Genomic DNA, 17,140 nt, shown 5'->3' with positions numbered 1-17,140 from the left:
CATGAAACAGCTGTTTGATCAGCTTTTTCAATAGACCGTGGACATAGGCAATATTCATGTCTTATCTAGATGGGCAAAAATAATCATAGAAAATGGTTTGCCACAGGACTATTCTTTTTTTCTTTTCTGCACTGAAACACACAGAATGATCTAATTAATGATATCAGACTTCTAGAAGCACAGGATAATGGTATTCAAAAAATTTTAAAGCACTGTATAATATATAAATACCTAGTAAATAGTGGTAGGCTTAAAGCATTAATTGCAAAAGTGGTTTGCCTGCATGTTATAGAGAGCAAGAAGAGCAAGAATTACATGCCACCACTGAAATTTTACAAAACTGAAGAACATTTACAAAAACTAGTACCTACAACTTCATTGAATTACAGCTCTGAACTGGTGAAGATCCCTGGATTTCTCTGTGTTGTGTCAAAGACGGAAAAATACTGGCTTCCTAGAGAAGTAACCAAGAAGCCCATTATTAAAATTCCACCTTAAATTGACAAAACTTTCTTGGAGTAACAATTTTGTAATCACTACGAAATGCCTTAAAATGATTCCCAACACTTATGTCTAGGAATTTCCAACAGAAGTAATCAGAATCATGCACAAAGGTTTAGGTACAAGGATAGTCACAATAGCTTTGTTTAAAATAGAAATTTGGAAACAACACAGATGCTCAGAAATAGAAGATTGGTAAATAAATACAATCAGATGAAATAATATAAAGTTATCAATATTGTATAGAAGAGCATTTAAGACATGGTTAAACATTCATAATATGCTGTTATTTATGTTAAAAGAACTACCAGTAAGTATGGTAAATCCAGTAGATGGTTTGCAAACAGAAAATACAGATAACAATTGTAACAGTGATTTTTTTTTGTAGGAATCAATTATAGACTATTTTTTGTTTTCTTTCTGCTCCTTTCTGTAATGTACACGTTTTCACAATAAGTATGTATTATTCCTCAATTCACATTATTAAAAAATGTTCCTACCTCTCCAAAAAAACCTCCTTAAGCTGTAAATAACCAAGAAGGAATGTGATTTCATCTTTCATTTACATCAGTTGGCCTGTCTTCCTAAAAATTTTCGAGGGAACTTCAGTTATTAATTTGACTATTAACTCTTTACCCAAAGTTATCTGAAAGGGGGCTGTGTTGGATAACAAAATTTTTCCAAAGAATTTGTTGCTTTAATGTAAAAAACTGGAAAATAATCCAAAAAAGTGAGATAGAATTAAACATGATTATGAAGACACAGTTTAAGACTTCTGTCTTAAAGACACAACTGGGATCACAGGAATAAAACAATACAAAAGATGAAGCCGGGATTCCAAATTCACTATAAATGAATCATTGGAAATGTCTGCAAGATAAATAAAAAAGGGAGGGGGTATTATTTAGGTTGGAAGGAGAACAAATAAAACTAAGGACCTAGAAGGACAGTTTCAGCATTGTGCAATTCTGACAAATGTGTTTTTTTTAAGACTGCCTGAGGTACAAGGTGAAAATGGATGCTTCTCAAAATGAAAGAACATACAAATCATTATATATATTAAAAGCAGTATGTACATGTCAATCCCAAGCTCCCTAACTATCCCTTTCCCCCAACCTTCTCCCCTGTGTGTGTTTAGTCACTCAGTCGTGTCCAACTCTTTGTGGCCCCACGGACTGTAGCCCACCAGGCTCCTCTGTCTATGGAATATCACCGGAGTGAGTTGCCATTTCCTACTCCAGGGAATCTTCCCAACCCAGGGATCAAACCTGTTTCTCTTGAGTCTCCTGCATTGGCAGGTGAATTCTTCACCACTAGTGCCACTAGTTTCCTTCTCTAAGTTTGGGAGTCTGCTTCTGCTTTATAAACATGTTCATTTGCATCACTTTTTTAGATTAAATGTTGATGCTGATGATGAGTCCAGAGTGAAAAATGACCCAGGTAAGAGATGACTAACATAAGATCAAGAACGTAAACTTCTGACTTAAAATGGAAATTAAGCAGAATATGACATTTAAGATGCCATTAAACAGAGACTATGGTAACATAACTAACATTTGAAAGGTCAAACTTTGACCTTGCTTTCTGATTTTGCCTTCTCTCTCACAAAACAACAGGTTTCAATGAAAACATTACAAAATAGGATGAACTATTCACTTTGTGATTGAGATTGCTCAAGATGTGTGTTTGTCATTTAGTAAGCTGGGTCACAACCCTTAGGGAGAAAATCTCTTTGATCTTATTTTTTCGAAAAAGGAAAATTTTAAATAGAATCAAGTCCTTCCATTTCAACTATAAAACTTCAGGGGGAAAATACTAATTAATTTTTGTGATAACCTCTTTTCTAGATGTGTTCTCAGTGAACAGAAGAACTTCTTCCCATTCTTGCCTCCCTTCACTTTCTCCTGCAATCTGCTTTGAGCTTCAGGATAACTCAATTCATTATAATCAGCTAATCACCTCTCAACCTATTCCTGAATTACTACCCATCTCTTAACAGACTGGTTCCAAATAAGAAAAGGAGTACGTCAAGGCTGTATATTGTCACCCTGCTTATTTAACTTATATGCAGAGTACATCATGAGAAACGCTGGGCTGGTGGAAGCACAAGCTGGAATCAAGATTGCTGGGAGAAATATCAATAACCTCAGATATGCAGATGACACCATCCTTATGGCAGAAAGTGAAGAAGAACTAAAGAGCCTCTTGATGAAAATGAAAGAGGAGAGTGAAAAAGTTGGCTTAAAGCTCAACATTCAGAAAACTAAGATCATGGCATCCAGTCCCATCACTTCACGGCAGATAGATGGGCAAACAGTGGAAACAGTGGCTGACTTTATTTTTCTGGGCTCCAAAATCACTGCAGATGGTGACTGCAGCCATGAAATTAAAAGACACTTACTCCTTGGAAGGAAAGTTATGACCAACCTAGATAGCATATTAAAAAGCAGAGACATTAGTTTACCAACAAAGGTCCATCTAGTCAAGGCTATGGTTTATTCAGTGGTCATGTATGGATGTGAGAGTTGGACTATAAAGAAAGCTGAGTGCTGAAAAATTGATGCTTTTGAACTGTGGTGTTGGAGAAGACTCTTGAGAGTCCCTTGGACTGCAAGGAGATCCAACCAGTCCATCCTAAAGGAGATCGGTCCTGGGTGTTCTTTGGAAGGACTGATGTTGAAGCTGAAACTCCAATACTTTGGCCACCTGATGCAAAGAGCTGACTCATTGGAAAAGACCCTGATGCTGGGAAAGATTGAGGGCAGGAGGAGAAGGGGACGACAGAGGATGAGATGGCTGGATGGCATCATCGACTCAATGGACATGGGTTTGGGTGGACTCAGGGAGTTGGTGATGGACAGGGAGGCCTGGTGTGCTGTGGTTCATGGGGTCACAAAGAGTCGGACATGACTGAGTGACTGAACTGAACTGAACTTGGTTTTTTTGGCTCTATGGTTGCCCTCTTTCACAACTGCCCATCTTATCTTTTTAGCAAAAACTGTCAATGCTTCCTTAGTTCCAACCCCTGAAAAATGTAACAAACTCACTTTGCTTTTCAACATTTCATTGCTTGATCCTTCCCTCCTCCTTCCAAATTTACCACCCATATCTCCCTAGCCTACTATCCTAGACTTATTACACTTTCTACCTTCCTATAAATAGAAATATCATCTGTAAACTGGAGCCTATGGCCTTATGATTTATATTATTCTTCCCATCTTTAAAACCTCTCCTTCTCTACCAACCCCAAACCTTGACTGTTCTTCAGGAACTGTTCCAATTTCATGCCTCTAAGAAGAACTTCTCCAATTCCTGGGGTCTTCTGTGATTTACTTGGGTTCCACAGTACAGAACTCAATTATTTATTATTTCTAGTCTTTTCTTATTGCCTATATGTGCTGGTCTTGTGTCTCCAGTTGCATTTTAAATTTTCTGAGAGTAAGAACTTGGTCTTACAGAAGACTGTCTGTACCTCCCTTAAGTAAACTGACAGATGATGACTTGAGAATCATGGCTTACTGACCATTTTCTGTAGTACCTTTGTTTACTGAGTTAACCGAAGAGACTGAACATGAATCCATTTTGTAAACTTGACAGTAAAAACAGTGCATTTGAAATGTTAGTCATTTTTATCTTCCACATAGCATCATTTAGTCAGGTTCTTGTTCCAACTGCCCTTTCTCCTAAAGCTGAGGGTTCATCCTCCAGAACAGGGACTTTATTCACTGGAAAACCAGGTGTTGTCACTAGTAGATAAAACTAAAGATGCTTCCATCTTCAGTCACCAATGACTCTATTAGAGCAAAAAAAAATTTTTTTCTGCACCATGTGGCATGCAGGATTTCTGTTCCCCTACCAGGGATTGGAGCCATGCCCTGCTGAAGCAAAAGCACAGAGTCATAACCACTGGACCACCAGGGAATTCCTTAGAACATTTTTTAGCTCAGAAGAAATTTATGGGATTTGGATGGTCAAGGTCAGGAAAAAATTTTATACCATTATCAAGGGAATTACTGACTTCTAGTCAGTGAAAGTGAAAGTCACTCAGTCGTGTACAACTCTTTGTGACCCCATGGAATAGTCCATGGAATTCGCCAGGCCAGACTACTGGAGTGGGTAGCCATTCCCTTCTCCAGAGGATCTTCCCAACCCAGGGATCGAACCGGGGTCTCCTGCATTGTAGGCAGATTCTTAACCAGCTGAGCTACTGGAGACGTCCCTAAAAAACTAAGCCCAAGAAGCTTGGGGCCCTTGCAAAATGATAATGCTGTACTTTTCACATGAGGAAATTTCCAAAGTATTCTTTTATGGGGACAAAAGCCCTCATCCTGAACATGGCCTCTCTATTTGGCTCAGTTTTGGGGACCTAGAAGTGTATTCAATCTTGTACATTTCCAAGATCCCCTCAGTTAAGCCCTGCTTGCTAACTTGTGAAAATAGCAGAGTTAACACTGATTGAGCATCCCAGAAGTTAGCCCCAGGAACATCACTCCACTTAATAAGTGAATATCTGGAGGCTAAGGAAGTAGGTAACTAACTGAAGCTATACAGTTAGGGACACAAGTAGGATCTGAACCCAAGTGTTAGGCTCCTAGGGTTCTTGCATTTAACTTTTGTGTTATCCTGCTTCCTCTAGGAGGTAAAAGGTTAGTCCCATCCTTCCAACAGATCTCTGGTTGTAAGGCTTACCTTCTCTGAGCCCAAAGCCTGAGAAGACCCACAATCCTGGTCAAGGGATTCTATCAATTTAATTCAATTTCTGGGGGCTAAGGTGAGCTGGGTTCTTTGCTAAACACCAGAGATAGGGAGATACATTGTACAAAGTCTTTGATTTTGAGCAGTCTATGATCAGGTGAAGGTTCACGGATGCTTGAACAAGTAATTTAAACATGGTAAGTGAGATCCAGTAATAGACACACAGATGGAACACTGCTAAGACTATATGTATAATGGCCATCAAATCCAAAGATGAAACTAAAGTTAGTGTGCATTCCAATTCAGAGTGACATGCTACTGTACACATTTCATTTGTCCCAGGTGCTAACTTGATATTTGACATTATACTTTGACCTTGTCACCTGTAATAATTCATATTACCTAATTTTAAATGTTATTTAAAATGCAGAAGTTCTAATTCAGTGTACATCAGTTAAGGGCATGTGCATATAGACTTTGAATCTTGACAAGAATAAAGAAATATACAAACATTAAAATTTGGTGATAGCAACATTTGCTGTCATTACTGATGTCTGGAGAAATCCTTGATACTGGAACATTTTATTGACTTTATTGTGTCACTAGAACATGAAAATGCTACTGAAGCCCAAAATATTAGAGAAATAAGTTAGAAACTAAATTATCTCATCAAGTTCACAGGATAAATTTGAGTCAGAGGCCATCTGTATATTGATTGAAAAAAATGTAGAAATCATCAAAGCAGCTGGTTTTTTCTCTTTTCTTTTTCTTTTGCCCTATTGGTTGCATTTAAAAGCAGATTTTTTTCCAGTGATAATCCAAGAATCTGTATATTCTTTTCCTTATCTCTTAACCATTTTAAAGTTGAAGTATATTTTACAAGCAACTCCTGCAGCTGAATTCCAGAAAAATAAACGGCCCAATCAAAAAATGGGCCAAAGAACTAAACAGACATTTCTCCAAAGAAGACATACAGATGGCTAACAAACACATGAAAAGATGCTCAACATCACTCATTATTAGAGAAATGCAAATCAAAACCACAATGAGGTACCATTTCACACCAGTCAGAATGGCTGCTATCCAAAAGTCTAGAAGCAATAAATGCTGGAGAGGGTGTGGAGAAAAGGGAACCCTCTTATACCGTTGGTGGGAATGCAAACTAGTACAGCCACTATGGAGAACAGTGTGGAGATTCCTTAAAAAACTGGGAATAGAACTGCCATATGACCCAGCAATCCCACTGCTGGGCATACACACCAAGGAAACCAGAATTGAAAGAGACGTGTGTACCCCAATGTTCATCGCAGCACTGTTTACAATAGCCAGGACATGGAAGCAACCTAGATGTCCATCAGCAGATGAATGGATAAGGAAGCTGTGGTACATATACACAATGGAACATTACTCAGCCATTAAAAAAAATACATTTGAATCGGTTCTATTGAGATGGATGAAACTGGAGCCCATAATACAGAGTGAAGTAAGCCAGAAAGAAAAACACCAATACAGTATACTAAAGCATATATATGGAATTTGAAAGATGGTAACAATAACCCTATATGCGAGATAGAATAAGAGACACAGATGCATAGAACAGTCTTATGGACTCTGAGGGAGAAGTGAGGGTGGGACGTTCTGGGAGAATAGCATTGAAACATGTATATTATCATATGTGAAACAGAACACCATTCCATGTTCGATGCATGAGACAAATGCTCAGGGCTGGGGCAATGGGATGACCCAGAGGGATGGGATGGGGAGGGAGGTGGGAGGGGGGTCCAGGAAGGGGAACACATGTAAACTCATGGCTGATTCATGTCAATGTATGGCAAAAACTACTACAATATTGTAAAGTAATTAGCCCCCAACTAAAATAAATAATTTATTTTTAAAAAAATAAATAAAGTTGAAGTGTATTTAATGTACAATGCTGTGTCAGTTTCAGGTATACATCAAAGTGATTCAGATATGTGTATGTGTATATATATATATATACATATATATATGCATATTCTTTTTCAGATTTTTTTCCATTATAGGTTATTACAAGATATTGAATATAGCTCCCTGTGCTATACAGTAGGTCTTTATTGTTCATCTATTTTATATATAGTAGTGTGTATCTGTTAATCCCAAACAACTTATTTATCTCTCCCCCATCACTGTCCCCTTTGGTAACCATAAATTTATTTTCTATGTCTGTGAGTCTATTTCTGTTTTGTAAATAAGTTCACTTGTCTCATTTTTTAGATTCCACATATAAGTGATATCACATACATTTTTCTTTCTCTGTCTGACTTACTTCACTTAGTATGATAATCCCGAGATCCATCCATGTTGTTGCAAATGGTATTTTCATTCTTTTTTTATGGCTGAATACACATGTGTGTGCTCAGTCGCTTCACTCGTGTCCAACTCTTTGTGACCCTATGGACTGTAGCTTCCAGGTGCCTCTGTCCATGGGATTCTCCAGGCAAGAACACTGGAGTGGGTTGTCATGCCCTTTTCCAAGGGATCTTCCTGACCCAGGGATTGAACCCATGTCTCTTACATCTCCTGAATTGGCAGGTGGATTGTTTACCTGTTGAGCCATCAGAGGAGCCCAAATATACATATATATACCACATCTTAAATCTATTCATCTGTTGATGGACATTTAGGTTACTTCCATGTCTTGGCTATTGTAAATAGTGCTGCTATGAACATTGGTGTACATTTATCTTTTTGAATTAGAGTTTTTTTTCTGGATATGTGCTCAGGAGCAGGGTTTCAGAATGATATGGCAACTCTATTTTTATTTTTTTAAGGAACCTCCATACTATTCTCCATAGTGGCTGCACCAATTTACATTCCCACCAACAGTGTAGGAGGGTTCCTTTTTCTCCACACCCTCTCCAGCATTTATTATTTGTAGACTTTTTAATGATGGGCATTCTGGCTGGTGTAAGATCAACTACTCATTGTGGTTTTGATTTGCATTCCTCTAACAATCAGCATATTCAGCATCTTTTCATTTGCATGGTGGTCAGCTGTATGTCTTCTTTGGAGAAATGTCTATCTAGCTCTTCTCCCCATTTTTTGATAGACTTTTTTTTATATTAAGGTGTATGAGCTGTAAAACAACTGATTTTCAAACTGATGACATACATATCACTCACATTACTCAATATATATATATATATATATATATCTTTTCCACTGTTGCAATGTGAACAAATTATATCAAAACAAATCCTATGTTATTGCTACAGACTGGAAGGAACTGTTCCTGTAGTGACATTTTCACTGGGAACAGAAGAAATCAGCAGTGGTAGAGTACAGAGGTTAAGAGCATGGCATTTATTGTGGTTTCACCACTCACTAGCTGTGTCACCTTAAGCAAAATTGGTAACCTTTTGATGCCTTAGTTTTCTCATCTGGAGGGTAGGGATAATAAAGGTATCTATTTCATAAAGTGGTCTAAAGGGTTAAAGGAGAAAATGCATGTAAAATGCTTGGAATGGGGCTTAGGATCTGGCAAGCACACAGTAGACCTTGCTATTATTGTTAATCAGGTCAACAAAATGGCCTCTAACCACTAGTGGATGTGAAGTGTCAGTGTTCCAGCCAACTCCACTGTCAAACTTTGGGTGGAGGAGGTGGTAGGTGGCTTAGTGGCTGTGCATGTACATGTGCCAACACACACACACACACACACAAACTCATGGAATATTGTCTTATTACAGGGCTGCTGTTTCACAGCTCTGCTTTCATGGCTTGTATATGATTTACCAACACAGATGATGTAAGAAATGTAGCAGCTAAACTGAAAGAAAAATCTGAAATTCTAATTATTTTTTGTATATAGTTAAGAGATAAACATGTCAGAGATTCTAAACACAGAACAGATTTCTACACTAAGATTTTGAATTTATTTGGCGCCTGGCAGATGCTAATATTAGGATCACCTCACTGTTACTCAATTTAACATACAGACAGCACTCAAAATGCTGCTTCTTCTATTATTATTAAATAATTAATATTATTCAAGAGAGAAATAATAGTCTCATTTATTATTTCTTATAATTAAGACAGGTGTCAGGTGGCTGAAATGAAGACCAGATCAGAAGGGGAATAGCAGCCAGGCTGGGGTAGTGATGAAATACAGATCGAGGGCTTTGAAATTTTCTTCTGATAAGGAACACAATGGGTTTGGTGGCTCTGAAGCCCAGGGTAAGCCTGAGCTTCTCAGACTCCTCACTGGAGGGACTGAAGGGATGGGGGTGGGGCAGGATGAGGTCAGAATGATGCCTGTGTGGATCCTGTAGTCACCTTATAAATGCCTCACAGCAAGAAAAATGACTGCTCAGTAAAGAGGAAGACGTGATTACAGAGATGCCTGCCTCTGCTCCCACAGATTAAAAAACCCTAGAAGCTAAAAAACGGATGTCTTTTCCAAAAAGACAAGCTGTCTTTTTGGTACAAGCTGTCGCCATAATGGCCACTGTGTACAGTCCTTTATGTGCGTTCTTTCTAATCTTAGCAACAAGCTCTCAGGCCAAAAATGGCACTAGGAGTCTCATTTTTAAATGCATCTGAAGAACAGAGAGGTGAGGGAAATTTTAAGGTGACACAATAGCTAAGTATAGGAAATGGAATTCATAACGAGTCTGTTTGATGTCTGACATATGCTTTTTTAACATTGCATACTGCCTCTTTATATCGACTGGGATATACACATTTCCAAGCACTTCCATCCAACTACCATTTCTTAGAACATTCAGGTGGGTTATAGGCATCCAGGCAAGTTCTCCATCTTTCTTCATCAAAGGTGAGGCAGGGGCTTTGCCATTAACACACAAGCCTCGTCTGCTTATCACATCCCTCAACTCATCATCCCCTGTGGGCCCTCTCTGATGCACCCTGCCTAGGCCAGTCCCTCCAGCCTGCAGCAGGCTTGGCCTCCTGGCCTTCCTGGCTGCATAGATCACCTTCCAGGTGTTGATTACCATTTGGAAGGCTGACTTTGACTCTTCCAGGCTGTTAGCTGAGTGCCTGCCACCCTCAGGGGGCCAGATCACTGCTCTCAAGCCTGGAAAAAAATTCTTTCTGTTTCAAGTTTCCCTTTTTTACCTTTTATTCTGAGGCTTGAGCATGAGCGTTCTAGATCTGCAAAAGATAGTTTCCATGGTTCTACCATATCAAACATTAAAATCGAGACTCGGAACAGAAGCCGTATGCTGTTGTTCAGCTCCATGTGGGAAATGCCATTACTCTGCCAAGTCCCCAGAGATGACCTGCTCCTTGGGTGAAAGAGATGTCAGCAGGTGCACGTTTATATACCATGCGCATTTCCCAAAACAAAAAGCTGTTCTACAGTCGCCTTGGAATTTTTCAAACGTTAAAAAAGAAGGTTATATATTAACCATCAATACCTCTAGTCCATCTCTGCTTATGCCAAAGGGAGTGATTAAAATTTGCTGACAGCTTCGAAAACTGTCAGAAGACTATCAGAATGGCCCAAGTTTAATAATTATTAAAGTTAACAGCGTCAGTCACCAACTAATCATAAAATTCTGATTTTACCATTTTTCCCTTACTCAATAAGATTTGGCAGGACATGCAAAAGAGTCAGGAGTAAGTGGATGTGAATTTCAGATGCAATCAACGGCTGCTTTGTGTGGATAATGTTCAAGTTTGTTCATTCAACACACTTATTGAGTGCTAACTAGGCCAGGCAGAGCGCTGGAGCTGGAGTTTGGGGGTGCTCCAGGAGACATAGAAACACTTCCCAGGGCTCCAGGGGCTTACGGCCTAGTGGAGGAGAAAGTGATTGAACAAGAAATGACACCAATTTGTGAACAATTAAAAACTCAAGGAAAAGAACAAGATGGCAGAGGAGAGTTAAACAAAGGCATCTCAACCCATTTGGAGGGATTTGGGAAGGCTGCCCCCGGTAAATGACATATGAGCTAAGATTTGAGATTAACCAAGTGTTTTTCAGTTTCTCAGTTTCCTCATTTCTCTCATCAAACTATAAAGACTGAAATATCTTCCTCCCAGTGGAGGAGGTGAGCACCCCCTCAACCAGTTCCGTCCTAGGCATCCTATCTTCTCTCTCCACTCTTGGTTTGGGTCATTTCACGGACTTCAGGGGCTTCAACTAAAACGTCTCTGTCACACAAATCTGTCAGCCCAACCTGTTCTTTGCACTTCCAGCTGCTAGACATCTCTCCCTGGGTGTTATATCAGCACCTTCAACTCTAGATGCTCCTTCTTTCCCCAAACCTGCTCTTCTGCACATTCCTCTTTATCATCATATTCCTATCATTTGACATATCACTTTGTGAATGAAAAATCATTAGTGGCTGTTCATTGACTGCATGTGTGCTAAGTCACTCAGTCATGTCTGACTCTTTGTGACCCTATGGACTGTGGCCCAGCAGGCTCCTCTGTCCATGGGATTCTCCAGGCAAGAATGCTGGAGTGGGTTGCCATGCTCTCCTCCAGGAGATCTTCCTGACCCAGGGATCGAACCTGCATCTCTTATGTCTTCTACATTGGCAGGTGGGTTCTTTACCACTAGTGCTACCTGGGAAGCCCCCAAAATTAGCCACTCAGTCGTGTCTAACTCTTTGTGACCAAATGGACTGTAGCCCGCCATGCTCCTCTGTCCATGGGATTTCCTAGGTAAGAATACTAGAGTGGGGAGCCATTCCCTTCTCCAGGGGATCTTCCTGACCCAGGGATTGAACCTGGGTCTCCTGCACTGTAGGTGGATTCTGTACCATCTGAGCCACCAGGGAGCTAAATCTTTGGGTGATGACATACAAGGCTACCTACAACTCATCCCAAACCACCTTTGTAGCTTGGTCTCCCACAAGTCCCCCTCAATTCTCCACACTGAAGTTCTTTCTTTATTTTTAAAGATTTTTTTTCCTGTGGACCATTTTTAAAGTCTTAATTGAATTTGTTACAACATTGCTTCTGTTTTATGTTTTGGATTTTTTTGCCTTGAGGCATGTGGGATCTTAGCTCCCCAACCAGGGATTGAACCCGCAATGCCCTGCATTGGAAGGCCAAGTCTTAAACCATTGAAACACCAAGTAAATCCCTGTGCTAAAGTTCTTATCTTTCCTAAGCATGAGAATAGCTCACATATTTGTGATTTTATTTAAGCTATTCTTTAGCTTCAGATACTTTCTTCATCCAGTCTCCTGGTGAATTCATATCCATTCCTTAAGTTCTACTTCACCTTCCCTATGAAGTCTGTCCAGACATTCTCAGGCAGAGTTCATCATTCACCTTTCCTATAACCTTCAGTAGGAGGTCCTAGGAAAAGGCATATATCGTAGGTCATTAGTATCACTCGTTCACGACTCTGCCTCCCACATCAGCTTGTGAGTACCCCAGGGGCAATGGCTCTGCCTAATTCATCTTTCCTTCCCTTTGGGATAGGATGCGGGACAGGAAGCAAATGTTCCTTCAATGAATGGATAATGAACTAATGAATGGACCTCTCTTGTGGCACCTACCACTTTCTACTTTGTATTGTCTTTGTCTAGATACCTCATCTCTTTTCCTAGACTAACAAATCTTCCAGCACAAGAAAAATGTGATCTAGTTTTGCATCCTCAACCACAGCCTGCCCTAATGTGTACTGTTTGAATAAACGAGCGAAACTCTTGTAATCCCTTGTGTCATACATATGTCAGACTTTGCAAAGCCATCTTCACACACACCGCATCACCTACCTTTTAGAATGACCTTGTAATCTAGCTATGACTAGTTGGTGTTACCCCATGTAGCAGATAAAGCTATTGAGTAAGGCCTTGGAACCCTGCTTTCTTAGTTTTTAGAACAATGCCTATTCCATGTGACATTCTTGAGAAAAGGCAGATCTACTCACCAGTCCCTTGTTTGGAGAGTTTGGGAGTCAAAAGCAGAGATTCACCACTGCTGTAAAAAAAAAGCTAAACCCTTATCTATCCTTCCAGTATGAGTCTTACATGAATAATTTGAGTGAGCATGAAGGTTTGGAGAATGAATCAGAAAAAAACAAAATAAAAGGGTAAATGAAGACTTGGAACATGTTAGACATAGTTTGGGTAAGAAAAGGACTTTGAAGCCCTAGAAAGAGGGGTTTCCTCTTCCATAAGATGGGAGTGCTGTGCAAGGCAGCACGGACACACACCGAGCTCCTCGAGGAGAGATGATGTCAAAAATACTGAATGAAAATGGAATCTATACAGCCAGAGCCCACCACAGCATGCTGTTGTACTTAAAGCATCTGTAGCACCGTGCACAGAGCCTGGCATGGGTGAGCTCGGGGAGGGGGTGGGGGACCAGGCAAACAGAAGGGATAGCCTGAGATCTGACTCAAAGGTGAGGAAGGCTGGAATTGCGGCATGGCATCCAACATCCAGCACCTTGCTTTCTTCACCTGCCACAGGAGAATCTGAGCGCCTCTGCCCTGCCCGCTCCCCAGGGAGAAAGTTGGAGGCTGGCCCCTGACATCTGGTTAGGGTATGTCTTAGTCAACACAGTGGTGGATTTTGGAGGTGTCCTCATTATTGCTCAAGCACCAGGAGGTCCTGGGGGTTGGACCAATGCATTCTCAGGGGTCTGTGAGACAGGCTGTTCTGGAAGCATTGCTTAATATTCCACTGACCTCACCCCATAGGATCTGCCTGACTCTCTTCAGAGGGTGGGTTCCCCCACTCACCCCATCCATCTTCTAGCGTCTGTTTCTCGAGGCCCAGTCCCACTTCCCCTCCCCGTGTCTATGAGGGTACTTTCTGTCCCCCATCCCTTCTAAGCTTTTTGGCCGCCCTCCACTGAGTGTGTGGGGGCGGGGGAAGAGAAGAAGGCACAGAAGGAGAGGAGACATTTGACAAGAAGGCATTTGACAAGAAGGCCCTGCAGCCGCAGGTAGACCCATGGCAATAGTGGAATCAGAAAGAATTGGGGTCAGGAGGATCAATGCCCCAGAGTCCAATCCCTTCTTTTTGAACGGGAAGCTGTTCTCAAGGTCATTTTCTTGGTTCCAGAAAAACAACACGTCGTGGTCCATGCCTGCACGGAGTGAGGGTGTAGAGTGTCCAGGTCGGGCTGGAGCAAAAGATCTGACCTTTGCTTGGGGCAAGTGACTGACCTTTATGCCACCCCCTAGTAAGAGTCTCTCCCCTGCCCATTTTCTCACCACCACCACACCCCTCTCCTCGCCCCCCGGAGCTTTGAAAATTCCAGCAGGCTCAGGCTTGGCAGCTGTCCGGGGCAGAAGTTCAAAGTCTAGCCCCATACCTTCAAAAGACATCCTCCGGCTTCTGTCCGGGGAGGGGAGGGGGCCACCAAATCCTTCTCCTCCCGAAGGAGGATTCCGTGTACAACGTTTGAGACTCTCTAGATCCCCTCCCACGCACGGAGAGTCTAGGGGTTCCAGGGGACACCCCGCCGCACGGCCGCCCCGAGTGCCTCCCAGGGCGGCCACTTGTCGGAGCCGGGGGATGAGGAAGGAAGGCGCGCAGCCGCCACTGACCTGAGATGCCGCCCCCCACCACGACCACATCGCATTTGTTGCTCATGTTGCTCGCCCCTCTCCAGGCCACCCGGGTGCCAGCTGCTTCCGTGTCTGGATCTCGGCTCCCGCCCGCAGCGCTGCCCCCGCGCACTAGCGCCTCAGCCGAGCGCCTATATTGGCGGCCCAGAGCTTCGGGTCTCGCAGCCCCGCCCGCCTGCCTACGCGCCGGCGGGGCTCGAGCGCACCGCCCTCGTTCGCGCCCCGAGGTCTGCGGCTCAAATCTGGGGAGGGTGGACGCCAGGGCACAGAGGTCACCCAGGGCCTCCAAGTGTCCATCCCCGGGGCCACCACTCCCCGTTGGCCTTATGCACTGTATTTTCCCATCAGCTTCTCTGGTGCGCTGCTCAGCTCGGAGGCTGGGAGGATGGCAGATTGGGATGTCCTCCTCCAGCACCTCAAATGACTCCCTGGAATGGAGCAGTAGAGAAAGGCAAACATAATGTGAAGGCTTTTCTGGTACCGGGCACCGTGCTCAGCATTTTACATGCGTAATTCCAATTAAACCTTACAACAACCCATTTTATGGATGAGGAACGTGAGATAAAGTCATTAAGGAGGGGCAAAGACAACAGAAAGAGTCAGAAATAACAATTTCCTGAGGGCCAGGAAGATTCCAAGCCCTACCTTGATCTACTACCCAGGATTGTCATTATCTTGGCACTGTACTTGAATGGGAAATAGATGGGGAGACAACGAAAACAGTGACAGACTTTATTTTCTTGGGCTTGAAAGTCACTGCAGGTGGTGACTGAAGCCATGAGATTAAAAGATGCTTGCTCCTTGGAAGAAAAGCTATGATCAACCTAGACAGCATATTAAAAAGCAGAGACATTACTTTGCCAACCACAGTCCATCTAGTCAAAGCTATGGTTTTTCCAGTAGTCATGTATGGATGTGAGAGTTGGACCATAAAGCCGAGTGTTGAAGAATTGATGCTTTTTTTTTTTTATAACAGAGTTTTATTAAAGTATAAGAAGGGACAGAGAAAGCTTCTGGCATAGACATCAGAAGGGGGATGGAGTGTGCCCCCTTCGCCAGTGTTAGCAAAGGAGTTATATACATTTTTTTTTAATCTGAGAGAAAGTTTATTGTTCTGATTTACTGAAACTTAAAATATTCCATCAAATTACCCAGGAAAATCCAGGTAGCAAAAAATATACAACACTGTCCATTCCTTTAAGAGATTTCAAACAAGTTTTAAAAGGCCACAGAATTATATATGAGAGTGTGTGTGTGTGTGTGTGGACACATACACTATACCATTTAAACTACTTCTATATTCTATACTTAAAATTTCAAGTATATACTTTTTAGTGCCGAGGTAACACCAACTTTCCCTCAACATAACTGCATAGGTGTTTAAGGTTAAGTGTGACTACTACTATGGAGTCTCAAGTCACCTGATCAATTCCATTTTGATTTTAGATAAAAAGCAGTATATTATACATGCATCTGAATGAAACATCTTCAATATGTCTGTGTCCATGTGTGTGTTTCAGTAGAGGGGGGAAGAATAGGTATATGCCAGGGAAACGTTGACTGAACCACAGATAACCGAATGTTAGAAGTCTGCTGTAGTTGGTAATACAGAAACATACACAGTCTTTGTATTCAAAGTCTTCATAGGGATTTCTTCTGTAATTTCTTCTGTTTGAGTCTCATTCAAGACTGAACCACAGATAACCGAATGTTAGAAGTCTGCTGTAGTTGGTAATACAGAAACATACACAGTCTTTGTATTCAAAGTCTTCATAGGGATTTCTTCTGTAATTTCTTCTGTTTGAGTCTCATTCAAAAACAGCTTTAGCTTCCTGCTCCGGAGGCCAAACATCTTGGCTGCTTCATACAGAAGACCTTGGTGGGTGAGCCCATTCTGCCCAAGTGGATTTTCAAGCAGAAGAGTGCCTACTGTTCCCATTAAACACTCTTGTGGATCTGCATTCAAGAGCTGTAGGTTGATATACTTTTTAAATTAATTATTACAATAAATCAAAAGACTGTCTCAAGGTTGTAAAAATCTTACTAGACCCACTCTCATAATTTACATTTTAAGATAACAGGATTAGCCAGAAGGTTCTCAGGAAGGAGAAATTGTTCTCAAGCAGGATACATTGTTGTTATATAATCCTTAGTACAGAGTTCAAACTGAGTTATTGGTTGTGTAATCATCAGTTCCAGGCTTAAAGAAAAAAACTAAGGAATGTATAGAAAAAAAAAAAAAGCTGTTTGCCCTTTCCTCCTCCTTGAGAATTCCAGACCTCTATCTCCTCCTCCTCAAGAGCCCCAGACCCCTTTCTCCTCAAGGACCCTGGACTTCTTATCAACCTGCCTAGGAACTGACTCTCTCATTTCCCCTTTTTCTTTTAGAAGAATTATGTTGAA

General features: G+C 41.5%; 1 protein-coding gene across 1 annotated transcript in view; it reads right to left on the bottom strand.

Moving 5' to 3' along the window:
- MAOB (monoamine oxidase B) overlaps positions 1-14,916 on the bottom strand; it is a 104,995-nt gene extending 90,079 nt beyond the window's left edge. Inside the window, exon 1 of the mRNA XM_081567284.1 lies at positions 14,717-14,916. Within this exon, the coding sequence (XP_081423410.1) occupies positions 14,717-14,762 (46 nt within the window). The 5' untranslated portion in view covers positions 14,763-14,916. The remainder of the gene's footprint in view (positions 1-14,716) is intronic.
- Positions 14,917-17,140: the final 2,224 nt, after the last annotated feature.

Source organism: Giraffa tippelskirchi, chromosome X (genome assembly GCF_054371585.1).
Source record: "Giraffa tippelskirchi isolate mGirTip1 chromosome X, T2T-mGirTip1v1.2.pri, whole genome shotgun sequence".
NCBI classification, from domain to species: Eukaryota; Metazoa; Chordata; class Mammalia; order Artiodactyla; family Giraffidae; genus Giraffa; species Giraffa tippelskirchi.
Note: the sequence above shows the minus strand (reverse complement) of the source record. Positions and strands in the feature narration are given on the sequence as shown.